At 35.5% G+C, this 23,010-nt stretch overlaps 1 protein-coding gene across 21 annotated transcripts in view; it reads right to left on the reverse strand.

Moving 5' to 3' along the window:
- CACNA1D (calcium voltage-gated channel subunit alpha1 D) overlaps positions 1–23,010 on the reverse strand; it is a 188,172-nt gene that overhangs the window by 48,912 nt on the left and 116,250 nt on the right. For 5 of the 21 annotated variants that reach the window (XM_035337848.1, XM_035337849.1, XM_035337844.1 and 2 more), the window contains exons 19-31: positions 21,696–21,840; positions 19,784–19,913; positions 16,720–16,779; positions 13,121–13,227; positions 11,899–11,986; positions 11,288–11,395; positions 11,068–11,120; positions 10,585–10,731; positions 9,132–9,333; positions 7,945–8,103; positions 6,516–6,626; positions 753–836; positions 345–428 (exon numbers count right to left, since the gene is read on the reverse strand). In XM_035337848.1, the coding sequence (XP_035193739.1) occupies positions 345–428; positions 753–836; positions 6,516–6,626; positions 7,945–8,103; positions 9,132–9,333; positions 10,585–10,731; positions 11,068–11,120; positions 11,288–11,395; positions 11,899–11,986; positions 13,121–13,227; positions 16,720–16,779; positions 19,784–19,913; positions 21,696–21,840 (1,478 nt within the window). Of the gene's footprint in view, positions 1–344; positions 429–752; positions 837–6,515; positions 6,627–7,944; positions 8,104–9,131; positions 9,334–10,584; positions 10,732–11,067; positions 11,121–11,287; positions 11,396–11,898; positions 11,987–13,120; positions 13,228–16,579; positions 16,640–16,719; positions 16,780–19,783; positions 19,914–21,695; positions 21,841–23,010 lie in introns of all 21 variants that reach the window. The other 16 variants (XM_035337858.1, XM_035337853.1, XM_035337855.1 and 13 more) reach the window with 9 other exon arrangements.

Here is a 23,010-nt window from a genome sequence, read left to right on the forward strand (position 1 = left end):
GGCTTCAAATAAAATAGCAATTGAGGCTTCATTTCTTTTTTATATATAAAATGATTAAAATATTTTCTGAACATAAATAGAAAGATATAATTCCATTGTTTCCTGAACATAAATAGAAAGATATAATTCCATTGTTTCACTACACTGTGTGCACGTGCAGTTTTATGGGTTTATAGTTCTATAATAGCTTGTATGAACATCTATGTCAATATTTTGGTCTTCAATTTCAGGATAAAGCATACTTTTGTTAAAAAAAAAAGAGAATTTGGGGGTATAAAATTTACATTTTCTGTATTTCTTGATGACAGCAATTACTTTTTAGTGCATGAACAGTTGCTACTTACATTAACTTCTGTTATAGCAATATCAACGACGCTACCAACAACAATTAAGGCATCAAAAGTGTTCCATGCATCAGTGAAATAGTGCTGTTAGGACAAGCATTCAGCAGAAAGAGAGCAAGAGAAAAACACAAACAGAAAAAGAGAAGAAAAGGACAGTGTTATAACACAGAAACACTCTAGGCTTCTCTGATGTACCACTATACAATCTTTCCCTTTTCTTAGCTAAAAAAAATGGTAGAAAAATAAGGCTATTTATTTCCCATATCAACATAATTGACCTATGACTGGTCTGTACTCAAACTTGAGAAACATCAGATCAAAATCTGTGACTTGTCCAGATGATGGAAATAGTGGGGAGACAGAGAAAGAGAAGTAGGGACTGGGGAAAGTAAGCTGGGGTATACTCACATCAGCTTCACTGAGAACGACGTCTACTATGCTGCCAATAACGATGAGGGAGTCAAACGTATTCCAGGCATCACTAAAATAGCCCTGAACAGAGCAGGCAGGGTGCAAACGTTTGTGATTACACATGAAATGTCAAATATTTGCATACTTCTGTTTAGTTTTGCATAAACAGAAATTAGTTAAACAAAACCTGTGATCTAATGAGAAAACAAAACAAAACAAACAATATTGCCTACTGAAGGAAAAGCAACATATACGTGCATGTGTGCGTGTGTGTATATATATACACATTATATATATACATGTACAGACACACACACATACACACGCGCGCACTACACATGCATAACGCACCATCAGATAAGCATGACTTTGGCAAGCAAGCCATCATCCAAAACTCTTGTCTGGGACTCACCAGCAAGGCTGAAAAATTCTAACATATATAACCTAACAAGCCTAACAAAATCCCTTTAACCATATTTCTACAGGACCAAGACAACTGAAACCTCCTTTGCATTAGTGACTTTGTGATAGTCCTATCTAGGTAACTGGTAAAAAATATCTATGGGTTATCACTGTTTATGAAGGCACAATTATTATTAAAGTAAAACTGTGCAATAAAATATTGCAGAACTGACTTAATCTTCTATTTTGGACCCAATGACCTCTTGAGGTCCCTTCCAATCCTTACAATTCTGTGATTCTGATTCTATTCATAAAAAAGGTTTAACGTACAAACCTACATTTGCTGTTAGGCCCTGATTCTGTAACCCGTGCTAGGAAGCATAGCACCTTGAACAAGTTCTTAAAGCTTTTAATGCAGCCAGTCCAATGTATGCAAATTCATTTTCTTAAATCATTTAGTCACCCTTCTGACATTTATGCCTTTAAATATACTCTGTTATGGAGCCCACTCCCTTAGTAGCCCACTGCTGCAAATTGTTATAAACTACTATCTTCCAGCAAGAACTCCAGTTAGCTGTGCCTACTGCAATCAAAACTGCATGTATGTGCAAAAAGATATTTGGGAAGAAATCTGTAGGTGGGTTACAGGATCATCTGTCACTGGAAACAAATCAAGATGTATTATGCTGCTGAAGGCAACTCTAAGGATACAAGATACGTAGGTTTCCTACAACATGTGGATTTTGCCTAGTTATTACAGAAATTCAGAATTGCACAAGTTACTGAACTCATCCTTTCTGTCATTCAGATTTAATGACTTATGAGCCTATCATAGCTAAGGATTGTACATTATATGGCAAAGGCTGCCGTGTACATGTTGAACCTGTGCATTCTGCTTCCAGGTAATTCATTTTAAAGTAGTAACTTGTTAGTTGCTGTTGCAGTTCTAAAAAGTTAATTTAGCAAAAAGTTGAAAATAACAAGTATGCTGATCTTACCTGATGTCTAGTTTCACTTATTATTTTGCTACTTGCTATAAGATAATGTTTTAGTTGAATAGTTTAAGTTGTTGTGTATGTTTTTACCACAGAAAAGAAAAATCAGAAAGAATTTTTTATTTTTTTTTTTAGAAGTAGACAATATTTTTCTCAACATTTTAAACTATTAGGAATTCTAGTAGCTTTTCATTTTAAAAGTTACACTTGAGTACATGATGATTCAAAAAAGTGAATGTTAAATTTGCTCTTAGAAACTATGGAAGAGCTGCCACAGAAGATAACAGCTCTATGGAGTATACTGGGAGAGAAAGCACTGAGCAGATTCAGGAAAGCCTCCTTACATTACTAAGGCTACTCTTTGCTCCCAGAAATACTGTACTTACTAAATTTTAGTTCCTTTTATGAAGGGAATTGGTATAATCATTCCTTCATTTAAGGAAGGAGCCGTATGAGGGAAATTGGTCAGAGAATATTTATCTCTACAACCCATTGTGGTACATAATTTCTTTCTCTGGGATTAATCATCAATTCCAGTCTTGAGGCAAAAGGCAATGCTCATGGATTTGGCTTCCTAAACAAAACACATCCATGTCTGAGAGCTCCTCCACAACTCCCTGTCACTCCTTTATCAATCCCACCTCACCAAAACAAACCATTCCTAAAGTCTTGCTAAACTTCATGTTCAACCATCTAAAGTTACTGAGATTTATAATCCTGAAGAGATTAGCAGCTGCCAGCTAAAGGCAGCAGCTATATTCTCATGACATTCTTCCTGGTCAGTTATATGCCTTGCTTCTCTTATTTAAAAGAAATATCCTTCTTGATTTTAATCTAATTTTATATACATACATATTTAAAAGACTACTGGCAAACAGCAAAATGATAATCAGCACAATCCTGAGGTGTGCTATCCATCTTCACCTACAAAGCAACCAAAAAAGGTTCTCCAAATAAAGGTTAATTTCAGCTATAGTAAAAGTGACTTGACTAGACATGCTACAATATAAAGCACTTAAATAACAAATTCACAATTTAATTCAATACTGCTAAAATACTTTATTTATATATGAAACCTTTTCCATCAGTATAGACAAATATTGTTCAAAGTAATATGTAAAGCAAAAGCATACAAACCAAAAAAAAAAAAAAGAAAGAAAATAAAGATGGTTTTGGAAAAGGGAGGAATGGACAAGTCACAGCAAATAAACATCATGCAAATAAGTTGTTTTCACCACTGCAATGACCCAAAATCAATTCACTTACTAGCCATCTTTCCTTTTTTCTTACAAAAATCTGATGTAAAATGACATGGAAAATCATTACAACTTTAAGTAACAGCTGACTATCATGAAGCTGAACATACGGTATGTGTTGATGCATAGTTTTAGATTTCATTGCTATATTTTGTTTTGTAATGTACTGACCATACTAAGTAACAGAGTTTAGCGTATGTGGAGAACAACATGGAGAAAAATATGCCTGCTCTTTTACCTTATATTGTGAAAAAATTATTCATTTAGAAATGCTTAAGGATAAATCAGAAATTCTGGGGAATACGTAGGCATAGCGAATTAACACAGAAATATGTTTCTATTGGTTTATCACATAAATATTTTAGTCCTTATAGTACTCTGTTGAAAAGTTTAGGGCCTCGTTCTGCGAAGTACTGTGTGTTCCCAGTCAACTAGTGTGCCAGGCATTCAGCATCACCTTTAATATCTATCACTTATCCAAGTTTTATATACTTCAGAGTTGGAAGGTAGTCTGCAGTACCTCAGTTTTATACAACACAGTATCATAGTAGGAGTACCAATAATTTGCCCTAGGTTGGCAGGAACAGCAAAAGCAAAGATTACACTTTTTACAGGATTTTTGTCAGTGTTATTAAGGGGACACTGTCAAGCAGATCAGATAAAAACTAACACATTCTTATCTATTTTTCTTTTTACACATAGAGTAATGGAGGGCTTTTTGATGCTTTAAGCAACTTTGAAATAATTTATAAAAAGCAAAAAAATAATAAATAACATTATCCATTCTGCTAGACTAGATGAGGTAACCCAATGGTGACACAAGCAAAGGAAATGAATCAGTCTTTTTTCCCAAAAAACATTAAGTAAAATTTTAGGCTTGGCTTCAGATTGTTCCTACAATGATATTTTTAATATTAGTTAAAACAATTCATTTTTGGTTTAAATATGTATCTAGTTTAAAATTTAGATTGCAAAGAGACGTTCACATTCTTCTTAAGGCTGCTAGCTCATTTACTGTTATTAACAAACAAAGTAATCTATGTTGCCACTAAATGATTTCATATAGAGTAGTTGAAAAAAAGGTTCCAACCTTCAAGGAACAAGGAACAACCTTAAAGATATTTAACTCTTTTCCCTTTGTGCTAATTAATATCTGCCAGACGTGATTAATATGGCCTTTTAACCTTGTCCTGCTAATTAACAAATTTTAGGTCTTCTGTTTCTACAAGGTAATGAAAGTCAGGAAATGAGGACCTTTCACTGACAGTGGATTCCCTTCAAACTCTCAGTTTTCATATCCAGGGAACCATTACAATAAAAACATCCAATCAGACAGAAAGCATGTTGCAACAGTTAGAACCCAAACTATACAGTCTTAGAGATCACTATTAAGACACTGCTTCAATAATGAGTAGGAAGTCCATAATACAAATGAAGAACTGTGATTTATACACTCATGATCAGAGCACTAGGTTTTGTATTTTAGCTGCTATTGCTGACTATAGGCACAAGTGTATGGAGAACCACACAAGAATTCACAATTTTTTTCAAAGAGCAGATGATAAAACGCAGCAAAGTCTTCTCAAAATTCATTGTGTAACAAGGATATAGAACAGGAAATATGTATCAAGAAATACAATCAGCATACTCATGGAACTGCAGTCTACATAACTATCCCCTCTGGGGCTTCATATTGTGTTAGTTTTGATGTGAAATCCTTAGCATTTAAATAAGATAGACGACAAAAAATAAATTCACACAAATAAATTCATTAGAAATGTACAATGGACTGGACAGTGCAGAGCAAGACCATGGGAGAGTGGGTAAACTGTCACCCAGAACTCCACACTTCAGATCTCAATGCCTAACCTCAAGTGATACAGACTTCATTTACATCTTCAGCTGAATATAAGCTAGCCTTAAATCAAGTAGCTCAGGCTACACAGCAGAGCTCATGGCTAAATGCTACTGAATAAATACCTTGAAATGCTGGGAAGTAGTTATGCACCTACCCTACACTAAGCTGTGAGCTGCCATGGCTATGTTGCTGCATCAGAGCTATTTTGTTTAAAACAAAAATTTTGCTTTATTTTTTTTTTAAGATTGCCCACGCAGACTACAATCATCCAGTTCACTACTTAAAACAAAGGAAGTGCAGTTTACATTCAATTACAGATACAGGATTCCTGGGTACTTTAAAAGAAGGGCAAAGGAAAATGAAAATACCAGCCTTAGATGGTGAAACCTCAAATGGCATGACTGACTTCCTTCAAATTCCACGTATATTGAGTGACTGCACTTCACTTATTTACATAGATGTAACACCAGAATTAGTATTGATTTCATTGTAATGAAAACAAAATTTAGTTTAGCCTGTCATTAATTTTTGCACTGTCATTAATGGTGTATTAGAACTGAACACACAAGACTGCATGAACTGTCACAATCTTTCTTTTTATTTTTTTTAAAGTCAGTATTAATTGTTATCAGTGTCTCTTGCAAATCTGCCTTTGAAGATGTGTCCGTATTACTTATTTTGACAGTGTCCCTTTAAGGCAAGGAATCCAGACTGACCAGCGTGGGGTCCTCCACCAAATGGTGTGTGCATATAACTGAAAACATTAAAATCTGAAAAGGCTATTGAATGTTCCAGTTATTTCTGTGTATGTTTGTAGTACCTCACTATATTTTTAAAAGTAAGGAAATAATTTTGCATTTTGAAAAGGATATATATCATAGCATACAGGTCTTCACTGGAGGTTAACTTGGCTTAAGGTTATGAATGTAGTACTTTGAATAGGAGATGTGGTAGTGCTTATAACAGGAAAGGATCTATCTGATTTAGAAAGGGACACTTTCATTACTTCAGAGTATTCCAGATCTCATCAACCACCTTGTAATGTTTGTTCCGATATCTGCATTTCATTTCCTGGAGTTGCAAATATACATACTATCAGGTTAACATTTCAGTTATGATTTCACTTATAGATAACTGTGGGAAACATGTAGGTTCCTTTTGTTCTTTGAATAATACATAGCTAGTGTGAAACTTACATTACACTTAATTCTTGTGGTGATGACCTAATTAAATCATGTCTAAAACTTACCTTGGGTTTGAATGCAATCAGTTTCAAAACCATTTCAACAGTGAACACTCCTGTGAAAACCATATTCATAATGTCCATTGCATCATTAAAGAGCTTAGACTGTCCATAGTGCTGTGAATGAAAAATATGACACATTTAAAAGTAAAGATTTTAAAATAATAAATGAAAGTAAGGCAGAATATGAAAAGTTGGCAACAGTGCAGCACAGGAAAATATTTTCTAATAGTATATTTTGAGTCACACCTATATACACACAAGACTAGCTGAATATCTCTGTCCAAAAATGGCTATTTAAACCTATTCTGTTCAGGCACTGAGTGGAACAAATTTGGCATTCCTCTATATCTGGGGACCCTTAGAAGGACAGTTTTGAGGAGAATTGTGTTCCTCAAAAAAAGGAGTATTAGACAAAAGCAATTCCCCAGATCTTTTAAAGATCCCCAGATCTTTCCCCAGCTTTTAAATTACATAGCCTTATGTCATATCTGCTTATAAAGCCTGCAGTATGTTAGTCACAGAAAAACATATTGTATAGGAGTGATATATTTAAGAGCATAACAGTGCATGCAAGTTTATTGCACAAAGTAAGTGGAATGGGTATATAGATTGGATTTGAAAGATTCTTTTTCGTACCAAAATCAGGAGTACTGGGGAAAAGAAAGAAACATCTTGGAAAAGTAGATAAGAGAAGCAGCTGGTGAAAAACAGTGGATGTAGCATGCAGGAAAAGCAGAAAAAGGTAAACAGACAAAAAGAGCATGTGCAAAAATACACCCAAATATATACAGATATAGAGCTAACATAAAAAAAAAAAAAAAAAAAAAAAACATATCTGTATGTTTGCATCATTATACAATTCTAGAGTTGCTTCATATATGAAGTTTTTAAACTTCTGAAGAAGATACAGACATAGGTGGTGGAAATATGGGTTAGTACATATACGAAACAAAGAGAACAAGTACAGAAGTTACAAAGGGATGAAGTAATGCTTAAAGGCATTGCATAAAATAATAAGGTAAGATATCTTTTATTAGATAAAAGAATCTGAGGGGTTCAGAGAAACGTTTGCTAACAGAGAAATGTTAGCTAACAAAATTTTGCTTTTACATTCCCTTCGCATTTTCTTGCACATGGACAACCTTGGGAATAGACATTTATAAATTACATTAAATTACAATGATCAAATATAGATCAAGGAGCTTCATTATGTTAGGAAGACCATCCACATAAAGCTCTTACAAACACTTATCTCAGAGAACTAATACACAGACTAGCATGTGCCACAGAAGAGTACTATGAAGAGAAGTTGTTTGTTTTAATTTCACTTTATAAAAAAATACAAGTTGCCATAAATGAAAAGCAATGTATCAGCCACATCTTCCCTTGCAATTCATGCCACTGGCTTCAGAAGAGCTTCTGGTTTTCCTACCTGCATAGCCAGGCAAAGTGTGTTCAGCATGATGAGGACAAACATGATGTATTCAAATCCAGTAGAATTCACCACGTACCAGAACTTGTACTGGTAAGGATTTTTTGGAATATATCTACGAAGAGGACGTGCTTTCAATGCATATTCCACACACTGACGCTGTAAAAGCAAGCACGTCAAAAATTGTCAGACCATACCTAACAGTGAACCAAATTCGAATATAATTAATCATAAGTACAAAGTGTTAAATATAAATCTTAGAAATATGCAGTGTATCTACTTTACATAGATTTTTTATTATTAAGTACTAACAAAGTAATCAAGTAACTTACCAATCCTCATTTATTTATTTACAACTATATCTGATCATACACAATACTCAGTTACATAAAAAGAATCAAAGGGTGCTCATGGAAGTTCTGAAGTGGTTTACCTTTGTACAATGTAGTAGCAAACCACAGACAATATGTATGTATATGCGTATGTATAGTATATAGTACTATGTGCACTGTATTTTATGGATACACATATCATCATACCGATACCCAGCCATCATAATACTAATGAATCATCAAGAATTCACTGTAAGGAATCTCAGTGAATAATAATAATGATGACTATTATTTAGTCTGTAAGTCATGCTTCATCTTTACAGTTTTCAAACACCAGTGTAACTGCACAGCATAAAATCCTGTGAATTCCTAAATAAACAGGGGAAAAAAAAAAAAAAAAAAAAAAAAAAAGCATAGAATGTTTTGAACACAATCGCTTTCTTTGAACATTTTTGGACTATTCAGCATGTAACTTTTATATTCTTGTTCTTACTGTATAATCTACCTCTGCCTATGGATAAACTGGCAAGTGCTTGTATTCTTCCTAACGTGACACCGAGAAGTGAGACACTAAGAAGTTAGTTTAAATTATTAAGCTTAAGGTGACAACCTTCACAACAAAACGACTGAGATACTGGGCTTACAGGAAGAGAAACATATAGCAACCTGAATATTAAAAGGTAGGATTTACTAGTGCTAATTTTTTTTGTTTGTTTGTTTTAACCTAATATATGTGTTTGATGCCCTCTTCTGGCCCAAAGCAGAAAAGAAGCTCTTTGTGCAAAAATAGTAATAACAGTAATAATAATAAAAGAATTATTTCAAGAACTAAAAGAGTTTATTATTTATTTTAACCTGATTTTTGTCCAGCTCACAGTTCTTATATTCTTGTTCTCCTTGTTCTTGGAATGTAACAATGACAAAACCAACAAATATGTTCATCATAAAGAAAGCAATAATGATGATATAGATGATGAAAAAAATGGATATCTCCACTCTATAGTTGTATACAGGTCCTACATTCTCGCCATTCGAATCAATAGCTTTGTACAGCAGCCTGGGGGGGGGGGGGGGGGCGGCACACCGGACAGGGAGAAAGAAAAAGAAAAGAAAAAAGTTATCATTACAATGGCAAAAGAGAGTAAAATATGCAGACTCCAAGGACAGATTTCACAAGTGGCCTCCTGTTTATTATTATCTTTCTCTGAGTACTGGCAGCATTTACAAGCATATCAAACACAGAAGCACACCACACAATGTTTTGTTTGGTGATTTTTGTTGTTGTTTTTGTTTGTTTCAAAATAATCAAAATAATGACCAGCTTGGTTTTTGTTTTTCCACATAATGCTGTCCTAGAAGACTACTCATTTAGGCAAATACCAAGTGGTAACTTGCTCTTCCAGGGTTTCTTTATGCAGCGTACTACTTCCTAGTTTTATAGTAAATTTACTCAAACACCTAAAATTTTCATATTAGTTAGTATTATTTAAATTGCATGATGGATAAATGTCAAAAAGGATTACTTCCAGTAGAATTAAAAGAATAGATTGTTATAGCAGAAGAAGCTGAAAGATTAGGAATCAAACACAAGATTCCATTGGTATGAACAGGCACACACACAAAACTATTATATTCAGAGACCATACAGTACTTTTAAGTTAGCCTACATTGTGCTCCTGATTTTAAATTGGTTTCATTTACTGAAGGAAGCCTGATTATTGCTTGACTGTTTTGTTACCCCTGAGTGCTCAGTAAATGTGAGAAACACCCTGTAGCCAATAACTTAGGCTCAGGCGAGGATCTCAGTGAAGTAGTAATCTATTCGTGATTGCAATGGCGGGCGTCCCACAAGCAGGAGCGCACCTACTAGTCACATAGTACAGTTTATATACTTTCTTGATGACCGGGACCCTCCCCTGTTTCCCCATTGCCTGGGTAATCCAGGTTCACAACCTATCCAATGCTTCACAGACAATACATGGCCTTCAGTTACTGGCCTGTTAAATTTCAAATTTCTTTTGACTTTTTTACTGTTTGAAGTGGTAATGTTTCTTCACTTATCTGACTTGACTTGACACTGTGATCTTCACCTAATTGCTCTGAGGAGTCTGGTTGTCTGCATTTTACAAGTTTGTCTGTTAAGCTTTCTTATCACTCACTTATCACAGCATATCTCAATACCACATTCCTCCCCTCTAAACAATGTAACTCCGCAAAAACAACATTTTTATTCCCACAGTAAATGATGGAGAACTTTTCTGGAAAATCTGTCTCAATCCTAATGCAAAAACATGGAGAATTCACTCACGCTGGCCAGCCTTCAAAAGTGGACACTGTAAAAAGGGCCATCATAGCAGACAGAACATTGTCAAAGTTGAAATCACTATTTTGCCAGACCCTCTCTTTGACCATTGGATTATCAACATCTCCATCTTTATAAACAATGTATATCCCCCTGTAGGAAAGGGAAGGAAACAAACTGCCATTAGTGAAATATTAAATTAGACCTCAGATTATTCCATGCTCTATTCAAAATAGTTCATTTTACTCCATCAGCAAGCTCATTTTATTCCCTTGATAACCTGTGCTGACTACCTTTATTTTTTAAAGTTTTCTGCTGGATTTCAAGATGGCAATTCCAATTTATACAAATCTGAGCAGCCTGTCACACATGCTTGCTACATTTTAAATTATTAAAAACAAAACAAAACAAACAAGAAAACACACACACACACACAAACAAAACAAACAAACAAAAAAAAACACTTTCTTAGCTTAAAGGAATTCTCACCGGCATTCCTCAGGATTCTGTTTTGCCTCATCAGTGCATCTGTAGAATTTTCCCTATGTATAAAATGAGAAAAACAATGATAAAATGCAGAATAAACAAAGTAAATGCATTTATATTATGATTGGGACCAGCCCATTTCCAGCAGCAAGCCACACAGAATTCATAATTCAGCTCAGCTTTGCTCTTCTTGATGAAGCACAGATTTTGAGAGTTTGCTTACCTTGAACAGCTGCACTCCAATGCAAGCAAACATGAACTGCAGCAGAGTTGTAACAATCATGATATTACCAATAGTTCTAATAGCCACAAAGACACATTGAACAACATGCTGGAAAGAAAAAAAAAAAAAAATTTAGGCACAACTTGTTATTTAGTAGCATCACAAAATACTACCATAAGAGTAAACACCTATTTATCACATTTAGATTACCTTTTAAAACTACCATTTTTGCATTGTCAGTATTATACCTGCTACCACACTTAAACTTGTTTTCTAAATTTTTAAGTTTGTTGAGATAGACCTAGCAGCATGTATAGATTAAAGAGTACATAAGCACTGTGGAACTGCAATGGAAATATTGCTGTGACGTGTTGTCTCACAGCAAGTGTTATAGTCAAATCTCTCCATGGCAGTGGTGTTCCTCCACATATAAACTGCTGTAATGGTGGGCACAATCTGGCCTAGTACATTTAAGAATCAGGAATTGATTTATGGTGTTGCCCTGTGACCTTCTCCAGGGAATTTTTCTTGTGCTAGACTTTTTAACCTGAGGCAGTATTGAAGAATAAGGTCAACAGAAACGTAACTTAGAAAAAGATAAAAATAAATACCTTAAGTCCTTTTGCTCTGTTTATTGCCCTTAGCGGCCTCAAGACTCTTAAGACTCTGAGGATCTTTACAACTGAGATAGCACTTGATCTGAAAAAAAAAAAAAAAAAAAAAAAAAAAATCTGTTACTTTTAAGATAACCGATTTTACTTATAATAACAATGTTCTTACAACTTCATTATACATGAAAATTTTTTAAATACATATCAAAATTTAACATACAAGATTTTTTGAAGCACTCCTTTACTGATCTCTTATAGATACTAGAAAATAATATCAACTTCATAAATACCATAAGGATAATTTTGATTTCTGGAGCAACTTGGAATTAACAGCTCAGAATCTTGGCTGATTATGTTTGACCAAAATTATGACCAAATTATGTTTGATCAGGAGAAAAATACTCCCCAAAGTATTTTTACCATGTTGACGAGCTCTTTCAAAAACATTAAGTCCTGTAAATCCACAAATACCTTAATTTCCAACCAACTGGATTTAAAAAGATCTCATCTGACTCACATTCTCTTTAAGTAGCTACAACTGCGTTTTGAGATAAAATAATAGTAGATAGCCCTTTAAAGAACACGTTGTGAAACTGAAAGCTTGCATAACTGGTAGTACAAGCAGAATACAAATCGGGAAGCATCTGATGGACACCTAGCTCTTGCTCTTTTCTAGGTCAGTAAAGGCTTCACAGATGATTCTGAATGAGGCACAACTGCTCATTCAGTGAATTAGTAAGCACCTTCAGACTCTTATTATGTTCTGCCTCATCCAAAAGAAGGAAGCAAAACATATCTTCACTACCACTTTCAGTCCTGATTAAGGTACAACTGCTCTCCCCTTCAAATTCTGTCAGGTTACATAGCCCAGTAGGGTAATGCCAAAAGAACAAGCTCATCGAACTAGACTGTACATGTCACAATAGCACAGGGTAACCTTCTGAAACAAACCTCCTGAAACTCCCAGAATTACTTGCTACACAATAGTGTCATGGTGCTCTTCCTTGTTCTCTTAGCAATAGCAGGAAGCTGGAATTTGTTTCCAACCTGTATTAGTAGTGAGTTACAACACTCTACATGTAAATCATTAATTCTTCCCATTCCCAGCCCTGAATACTGATTTTACACACCTACATCCAATGGCAGAACAAAAGGAGCTGGAAGATTGATTTCAGCATAAAACCCCAAAGTAAAAATAAATTGTTCCCATTATAATACTTACTGAATACCAAACGATACCAAAGAAACACCCACAACCAGCAAATCCAGCAAATTAAAATAATTCCTGCAGAAGGACCCTTTATGAAGGAATGCTCCAAAAGCTGTCATCTAAAAACAGAATTGTTACATGTTTACTCTCCATTTCATTTTATTCAAAGTGACATTTAGGCTGTTTACAAGACACTTGCCTAGAGTGTGAATGCATACAATAGCATCTCACCTTCTAAAAGGAGCTGAGATAAAAAATCCCACTATGTGTTTTAACTAACTTTCATTTAAATCACAATATTCTGCTCAAGCAACACTAGCAAATGTGTTAATTGCTTCTGATGTCAACAAATGTTGTACTCATCTAAGAACTGATCTCACTGAACTGATTGGGCCTTTTACAGAAAAATGACTAAAAGAACCATAAAACTGCCACACTTACTAAACTATAAGGACCAGATTCTGATTCTTAGTCATTCTTTTTGTCTTGAGAATTGAAGGAGCTGAAAATGTATTGCAAAATCCTGAGAGTAAAATCTGGTGCAGAATCAGTACAAGGCTGTCACAAGGCAGCATCACATTGTTATTTTTCTCTTTCACACCAGAGATGGGTTAAGATAATGCATGGGTATCTTGGAAGACAGCGTACGTGCTGTTTGTGGTACTGGGGACTAGGATTCCTCAGGGCAGTGGAACAACCCGTAGACTGTCCTAGCTCACTTCACTTCCAGTTATAGGTGGTTAAACTAATTAAAATCAGTGGGAGTTAAGCACTAATATAACTATATTATAAAGATGTATCAAGCCTACATCCATCTACAAACATCCATTCACATGGTAGTATGTGATCATTTAACTGTATTTAACATAAAGATACCCACGAGTGTTAAAATATATGGATGTAGAAATACAGCTGAAGTACTCATCATCCCATCTTTATATGGGAACTCACGCTTCCATCATTACAAATCCCAGCAGAAGCATTTGACTAAAACTGTTCTACAAAAAAAAAAAAAAAAAAAAAAAAAAAAAAAAAAAAAATCTATCCTTTGCTCAGGTCACAGACCCTAATGCAAACACGAGGTAGTGAGCACGGCCACACAGCCTTCAGAAGAGCCAATGCTGGAGAGCACTCACTGAGCATCCAGGACATCACCACTATTGCTCTTTTCCTCCTGCCTGTAATTCCACACCAGTGGGGAGTGGTTTAAATGGTGTGGGATTAGCACAGCTGGGGCAAGGTTAAAAACACAAGGCCATAACCTGGCCTTCACTCTGACGTTTTCACATTTGCCAAGTACTGCAAACAGGATGGTAAGCTGGATTTGAAAGCTATGGAGAGGTTACATAAGAGAATTCTTAAATGCTTTAAACTGATATTGCAGCTTTTCTGTTATTCATATCCTCACTCATAACCTCAACAGCATATAATGTGGAAATCCTCATGTCTGCAGAGCAGGCAATAAAACAGAGCACAAGGAGACTCTTCACATGTGAGTTATTCTGTTTTAAAACCCCCTTTTTTGGACATGTGCAAGTTTCTCCTCTGCAGCTGATATTGCCACTGGTTACCTTCTTATCGGTTTCACATATTTTTTGACTGGAAATTAAGGAATGCTATTTTTCCTACAGATCTTGAATTTGCTCCCTGTAGAACACACACAGTTTCTGTATGACTTGGATACTGTCAAAAGCCCAGAGCAGAACCCAGCAGGGAAAACATGGAGGACTCAAGCCACAAGCAAGCAAAGCCAGAATCTGAGACATGTTAGCAAAGCAGGCATGTATATATACTGTCTGCTAATTTTTTTACAATACAATTTATTTTCTTTATAAATACATGTGAGTGCACTGCCAGGCAGAGCTTCCTGGAGATAGTGGAGTCAGGAGCATCAACATTTTGGGCTCTGATTGGGCTCCCTGTTTCTTTGTAGTATTTCACAATGCCAGATTTCAGTAGCTCTGGTGTTTCCTACTTCCCTAGAATAAATCAATGTCAGAATCTTTTGCAGTCAGTAGGAACATTTCTTAATTCATCCAGTTATGCTTGTTTATGCCAGAATTTATAATTCATCTGTCTGTAGAGAAACACAACTGGAACTACAGAAGCTATACAAACTGGCTGCTCAGAGCATGTGGGTGGTCTATTGACTCTCTTCTGCCACAGAAATGGCACCAACATATTTAGTATGGCTTCTCAAATTCAGCGTTTGGAACTAGTTTGTTCTAATGCTACAAAACATTTCAGTGCTTTGTTCTTTTATTTATTTATTTATTTATTTATTTTCTCTTGATGTAAAAAATCTGGATTTTTTTTTCTAGAATGTCAAAAATTTTACAAGATTTACAAATTTTTTAGCAAGTTCCTCACTGCTGAAAATGAGAAGGGGATAAACAGAAGTCTGTGAGAATATCTGCAAGCATAAATATAGTCTACTATTTACAGTACAGCTTATCTTGTAAACAGCCCAAATATTGCATCAATTAGTATTAATCAAATTGCATTGTGAAGAGTATGCACAGCAATATGAGCAAAAGCTGGGAGAATAGATTTTGTTAAGCTTAGTCCTCAAGTGGAAATGTAAAGTTTATGTACAGATTCTTAGTGCACCAGAAATTCATAATTGTATAGATTGGGGTTATTCAAGCAAAAGCTTATGTTGAATATTCACTGAATTAAATTTTTAAGAATCATACAAAATTATCTGGAAAAACATTAACAAATTAAAAAACAAACAAACAAACAAAAAACCTTTTATTGCATTGTTCAGCATTTTCCCCACGTGAACCTAACATGCTGAGTTATACAGCTTCTTTGCCAAAATAAGATTTACGCGTGTAAAGTCTGAGTAACCCCAATGGATATTCTCAATAATCAGTACACAAACTGTACATTAAAATGCCAATTTTGAACTCATGCATGGGTAATACATTTAAGTAAGCATATTTATGCCTTTCTGTGTATTTAAATGTATGCCCAAGATAAGATAAATGCAAAGTATCTTAGTATACAGATAGATAAATGCAAGATATCTTGCAAGTCCTATTGCAAGAAAATAGTTATCTATTTTAGCTCTGTGAATATAGTTCAGCAAGAGAAATGAGAAATTACATGCTCCCTCCTTACAAGACTGATCAACTCTTTTTAGAAATGCCAGAGCAGGGAGAAGGAAAAGCTCATGCGCAGTGTTTTTTTTCCCTTTTCTGACAACTGTAAGTTTTAAAAGGGTAAAAAAAAATGAATTACTAAATTGATGTAATGATAAAAAGTCAGCTTCTACATGCATCCAATGGCAAAAAATAACCAATCAAAACTATAAGAAATTGTCAAATAAAAAAAATCCTCTTGTTTAAAAAAAAATTTAGCTTTGATCACTTAGAGAAAAGGCGAAGAACATTTCAAGTGCCTTTTCTTGGAAGGTGACACACAAGGGAAATCCTTTTAAACAAACTTCCTTTAAAAACCTGTTACCTTCAAAATGATCTCAAATGTAAACATACTAGTGAAGACATAATCTGCATACCCTAGGATCTGGAAGGTAAACAAAAAGTTACAAACATTATTGCTAAAGCTGCTTTTGAGCTAACAAGGATCAATTAACAATGCATTACCTTTAACAGGATTTCAACAGTAAAGATGGCTGTGAAAGCATAGTCAAAGTAACCAAGTATCTGCAAGGTATAATATGTGCCACAGTAAGAAATCCATCTATTAATATTTTTTTACAATTTAGACCACATGCACAACAACACCTGAAGAAATCTAAATAGGTAAATGGGGAATTAAGTCAACGTAGTGTAAAATACCAGCTACTGTGCAACCATCTTTGTTTACATAAAAAATTATCAGATGTCACCATATGAGATGTTACCATATGAGATGAGATGTTACCATAAAGACCCAGTAAGTGAGATTTTCTTTCAATTCAGAGTTTCCTCTATCAGTTTTCATAGGTACTTTCTTCAGCCTTTCACATAGCTACATGATCTTACAAAAAAGAGAGATGTTTACTATTAAATTAGCTCTTTTGTTGTTGTTGTTACTGTATTGACTAAGCTAAAGTGTCACAAAGCAAATTAATGAATAACTGAAATAATTTAAATCAGCACTTCATCTATTTTTTCTGAAGCTTGGAAGATACAGCAGTGACTTTTTTTTTTTTTTTTTTTTTTTTTTTTTCCTGGAATTTTAGAAGAACCTGTGACATGCACAGTGGCATGCAAACTTTTAAAAATATTTTGTATTTCATACTGAGTACTCTATTGTCAACAGGAACATTGCCATATATTTCAACTGAACCAGGATTTCACCCTTTCAAGGTGGCAGTACTGCTAGCACCTGATTTAGTTATTGCCATACACTGCAGTACTGCACTAGTTCCAGCAATTCACCCAGCAATCAGTTGTGCACAGAAACATGTTGCCTGTGGTGCAGCAGATAATAAAATGGGAAGGAGAAATAAAATAAAGAGACAACACACAAAGGAAATATTCGTATTAGATCAGATAAAAGGAATTTTTCTTCCCCATCTTCAGATGAAGAATATATCCTTCTGTCCCTATCAGGGGCTGAAAGAGTCATATATGAAAGCCATTCAACAAAAATTAGCAGTAAGGAATTAATTCTAGAGTTAAAAGACATGTTCTAAAGCCATTCCATTTTGTTAAACTTTTTTTTTTTTTCACTCCTGTACAATGTCATGAATTTCAGCAGAGACACAGAAGCTGGGACTCGTCATGATGGTTAGCTACCATGTTCAGCAGTGGCAAGTATGTCTTGATCCCTCAAGGACATAGCCCATGTGCTGTCCATTATCTTGGAATCTTACCACGACCTTCAGTGATGAGCAAACACAAGATATTCATCACAAAAAGCAAGGAGTTGTCTAGAAGCAATGATATTTACAGAAGGGATAGCATGAACGCTCACCAGAAGGCCATAATATTGAACTTGAGTGCCAACTGGAATAAGCAGAGGCCACCCTTGTAAAAACTTAACAACCAACTTGTGCATCATATTTTTCAGTGTTTTTGAGTCTTCCAGCTACCAACTCACAAAGTCAATGCTAAGCTCTCTATTCTGTCATTCAACAGGAAGTTCTTTCCCTTGCCAAGATGGCCATTTGAAGGAAGCATGGTCATTGAAAATAATAACAAGGAAAATATGCAAGTCTGGTGCATTTGTGAATTTTTACAAGAGGGCAATGTCTTCTCAAAATCACTCAAACATTTTACCTGTTAGGTAAAGGAATAGGAATAACCTCTTCAATTACCACCACTCTGGAGTTGCATCTTCCTAGCACTCCTCTAGTTACAAAAAGAAATACCAGCCCTTCAAGCCATTTCTACAGTAGCTGTTTCAGTATTGCTCACCAGGTCTGTTTTGTTCATCCACTACCGTGATATATTTGTAAGATTGCACTTGTTCAGATTTACAGATATGGGAAAAAAATGGCTCCACTGAACAGTACACAGAGTGCCTTTGTGCTTTGACCTAGTTTTACCTTTGGAGAAAGTATTAGCTTTTGTGCTTTGTTGTTGTTGTTGTTGTTGGTTGGTTTTTTGTTTGTTTGTTTGTTTTGTTTTTATGTTACTGCAAAAATGTTCAGAGAATGTCAATAGTCCAAAGAAGACTTCAGAGGCTGCACGCATACTAGCAAGAACTATAGGGACACAAGCAGAGCAGAGGATGGAAGTAATGTTGAGGACCGATACCTCCATTTTACCTACATATATGTCTGTTCTCATTACATGAACTCAAGTCCTATTAGTGGTTGAAGTGCATTTCTCAGCTTAGGTCTCAGCAAAAGTTTTTGCATTGAGTGTATGTGTTGGAGTGTAAATTTCAGCTTCATCTGGAAGGAATCTAGTTGGTGCACCCTGTGACTATTCTACAATGCAAAGCCAAAGTGGGGCAGCACTGAGATGTGTGTCAAAACTGAACACAAAATCTGAAGTAGAATGGTAGTTCTTCAGATACAGAAGATAAGCATCCAACCTACTGTCAACTTGTGGCCATCCCCACACCTTGAAACAAAAAAGTTTGGAATTTTGATAATGCATTTTGGAAGGTCTTTCTGTTGATGTCCTCTTATGTTTTGTTGTTGTTGTTGTTGTTTGTTTGTTTGTTTTGTTTTGTTTTGTTTTGTTTTAATATTATGAGTTCCATTCTCAAGCTTTTCTCTAGAAGGATAGGCTAAAACAAAAGCTGCATTTTCCATGTAATTGCCCCAGTAGTTCTTTACTGGAACCTTTACTGACCTAATAGACCCATCTTGGAAAATGTGGAAGAATTTTCTCTAACTCCATGGCTATCTCTGCAAATCAATAATGAGACAGGAGAGGACTGGAAGTTCTGTCCAAGTCCCCACAGACTATTACTGGTTCCATCATCTCAGCTATTTCATACCGAATCAAAAGCATGCACAACTCACAATAACTTGGTAGGCTTGCTTCACCACTAATACAAAATGGTTCTAATACCTATGATGTTCCAACAGTAGAGTTACTTGTCTTTAAAAGATTCATGTCTTTTACAGAAAAAATGCTTGTGTAAGACTTGAAAAAGTAAAAGGAAAGTTTCTTAACTTGGAAATCAAAACTCAGGCAATAGTCCTAAAGGATTGTTATTCTGTGAGGAAATATTAATCTCCAGACATAAAAATGATGGGCTTACATTATTTCTAAAAGAGTGGCTGCGAATTGGATCTTCTGCTGCTAGGGAAACACTGCTCAGCATGATGAAGACAAGGATGAGATTGGTAAAGATGTGGTGATTGATGAGCCTGTGGCATCCCACTCGAATTCTGCAGAGGAAATACAAAAATATACTACATGTGCAAATAGAATTCAGCAGATCGCTAATACAGATTTTCTATTACTTTGCCAATGCCAATGGAACAGGGGAACCATCAGCAGCTAAAAAGCAGTGTATATGCTGAAGCTATTGCTATACCTTATAAAAAATAAAAAAAAAAATCAAAATCCAGTTGATCTGTTGTGAAAGCACACTTAACAAAGGAATCTAAGAGAAATATTTCCCAGCAGAATGGGTTTTGAATGTCATTACAAGTTCCAGTGTTTGTACCACTGTGCATGTACATAAAGGACAATCAAATGGGCCAAATGCCACATATTAAGTCATTTCAGATCCCAAGTTTGATTTGACATTTATTAAAGCTGTCAAAAATATTAATTTGGTGAAATGTTTAGGATGGAGATCTCATTGTGTTACTTAAAGACTCCACTTAAATCAGAATCTCCTTGGAAGACTCTTTTTTGTTGAATTATAGGACAAGTGGGTGTTGAATATTACAGAGCTGCTACGATTCAGCCAAATACGATGAAGTGGAACTGCACATATGCTTACAATCACTGAGACCAAGGTTACTGAGCACTTCACTGGTGTTGGTCCAGGACTAAATTTGCAAAAAGGCAGGATCGGGTTCTTAACTGTTGAACACCGAAGTTGACTGAAATATTCTTCTGAAGAATAAGGAGGTTCTTAGTAAAAATTTACTGTTAAGTAGATTATCAGCATACAGTGTATCTTAATTAAGCAAAATTTTGGCCTGAGAAACTATAGCACTACTTGAAGTCAAAAGGAATTTGATATGTTCAGATCCGGTGATTTTTGCATTCAGCGTATGTGTTCTTAAAATTAACAGTTTGTTAAACTGTTTGTTAAACTTTCCAGTTTGTCTGAAAATTCTGAGGAATGTTAGATAGCCCATGTAATCAATAAGATACAACACCAAAACATTGTATCCTGATCCTCATGCTGTCTTACCTGTGATAACCACTACTACTGAGAAGACAGTATTTTCCCGTACCAAATAACATTTAAAATCCTAAGACTGCTGATAAAATTGCTATATATGAATGTATCAGCTATCTTCAGTCTGTTCACTTGTTCACTTCTATCCAACAATCAGTAACAACTTTTACTGAGTATTGAAGCTTGCTTTCTTCATCGCTATAGAACCTGAAATGCTCTGGAGTTAGACACTGGTGAAAGGTTCCCATTCTTTCCCAAATCCAACTACTATTTTTCTTGATTTTTTTTTGTTGTTGTTGTTAAATAATTGTCTTTCTCTTCAGTGTTTGCTTGAATCTGGAAAAATACTGTCCCCCTAAGAGGAATATATATATATCTTTTCTACTTTTCACTTACTCTCTTTCTTACTTTCTCTTCTCCTTTCTCACCCTTAAGCTATAAAAAGGTTCCTAGGGTTTCTAGGAATCTTATCTCATGTAAAAAATGCTCGTATCATGTCACACCTTTTATATCCAGTGCCTAACACAATAAATAGCCAATATACATTAAAGAATACTTTTCACCCTGATGCAGGCTTGATAGTCTATATGTAAAAGATGCTGTCATCTTTGACAGTGGGAAGCAAATTAATGTATATAACAAATTAGTTTTATTTACCAAGACATTTAGAAAATTGCAGGAGATATACCAATCTCTATCTTGCTGCAGACAGGTACTGCAATTCCTTCCTTAACCTCACACCTCACTGTAAGGATGCCTGCTCCTTCACCACCTGAGAGGCTAAAACAGTATTTTTCAAAATGATATTTACGGATTGGTGCTGCTGAAAATGAAGAAGGCACTCCCTTCAGGGATTGGTGTTATCTTCTCCTTCATATTTAGTTCTGATATTCTACGGGGACGTGGGCCTGCTGGTACCTCTGGTTCTTCCTCCTCATCTTCTTCATCTTCACCTACTTTAAATTAAACATTTATTTTACTATGAAAGAAAAAAAGACTAATTTTTTATAACAATATACAATTTTATTAAAATATACATGGCTCACTGGAAAATCATATTTGCATACCACAGTTCTAAAAATCTATGAACCAATATGAATGAATCTATGAAAGTTCCTAAGAGATTCACTCCACAGTACTGAAGGAGTTAGCAGAGGTCCCTGCTGACTGGAAGCTAGGCAATGCTATACCCATCTACAAGAAGTGTTGTGAATGGAGCTACATCTGCTTGGCAGCTGGTCAGTAGTGGTGTTGCCCAGGGCACAGGCCTAGGGCTGGTTCTGTTCAAGGCATTTGTCAGTGATCTGGATGCAGGAGTGGAATGACTCATAGTGAGTTCACTGACAGCAGTAAACTGGGAGGCGCTGTTGATTCTCTGGAGGGATGATAGGCCTTTCAGAGGGATCTAGATAGATTGGAACATTGGACAGTCAGCAAGGAGATCAAATTCAGTATGGTAAGTGCCCGGCACTGACACAACACTGGGACAGAGCAATGCCAGACACAGGTAAAGATTGGGATACAAGTGGCTGGAGAGCAGCTCAACAGAAAGAGATCTAAGAGTGCTGGGTGACGGTAGGTTGAGCGTGAATGAGCCAGCAGTGTGCTTTGGCAGCCAGGAGGGCAAACTGCATTTGTAAACACAGCATGGCCAGTCAGTCAAAAGAGGTAATTCTCTCACTATAAATATATTGTTGGTGCAGCTTTACGTTTAATATTATGTGCACTTCTGGGCTCCACAATATAAAAAGGATATTAAGATACTCAAAAGGTAGGGTAGAATCAGATTTCTGTATTAGGTGTCCAGACAATCAGTCAGAACTTATTAGACAGACATGTCCGCTGGACTAGGAGAAGCTAAAACAAAAGTAACTGAACACCTTCAGCCCTAGAATCTCCATTTTTTTGCCAAACATTTTGGAATTTGCTCTCACATCCAGATAAGAATAAACCCAGCAGTTTTCAGGCTCACAGTATTAACTCTCATGTATGTACAGTCTAGGGAACCAAAGGAAAAGGTCATACTTAACTCACAGATCCATTTATCCAGTAATAACAGAGCACAACTTCAACAACTTCAAATGAATTGATGCAGTGTTCAGTGAGAATTAGTTTAGGATATTTTA

The sequence above is a fragment of the Oxyura jamaicensis genome, chromosome 12 (assembly GCF_011077185.1).
Source record: "Oxyura jamaicensis isolate SHBP4307 breed ruddy duck chromosome 12, BPBGC_Ojam_1.0, whole genome shotgun sequence".
Classification (NCBI taxonomy): Eukaryota; Metazoa; Chordata; class Aves; order Anseriformes; family Anatidae; genus Oxyura; species Oxyura jamaicensis.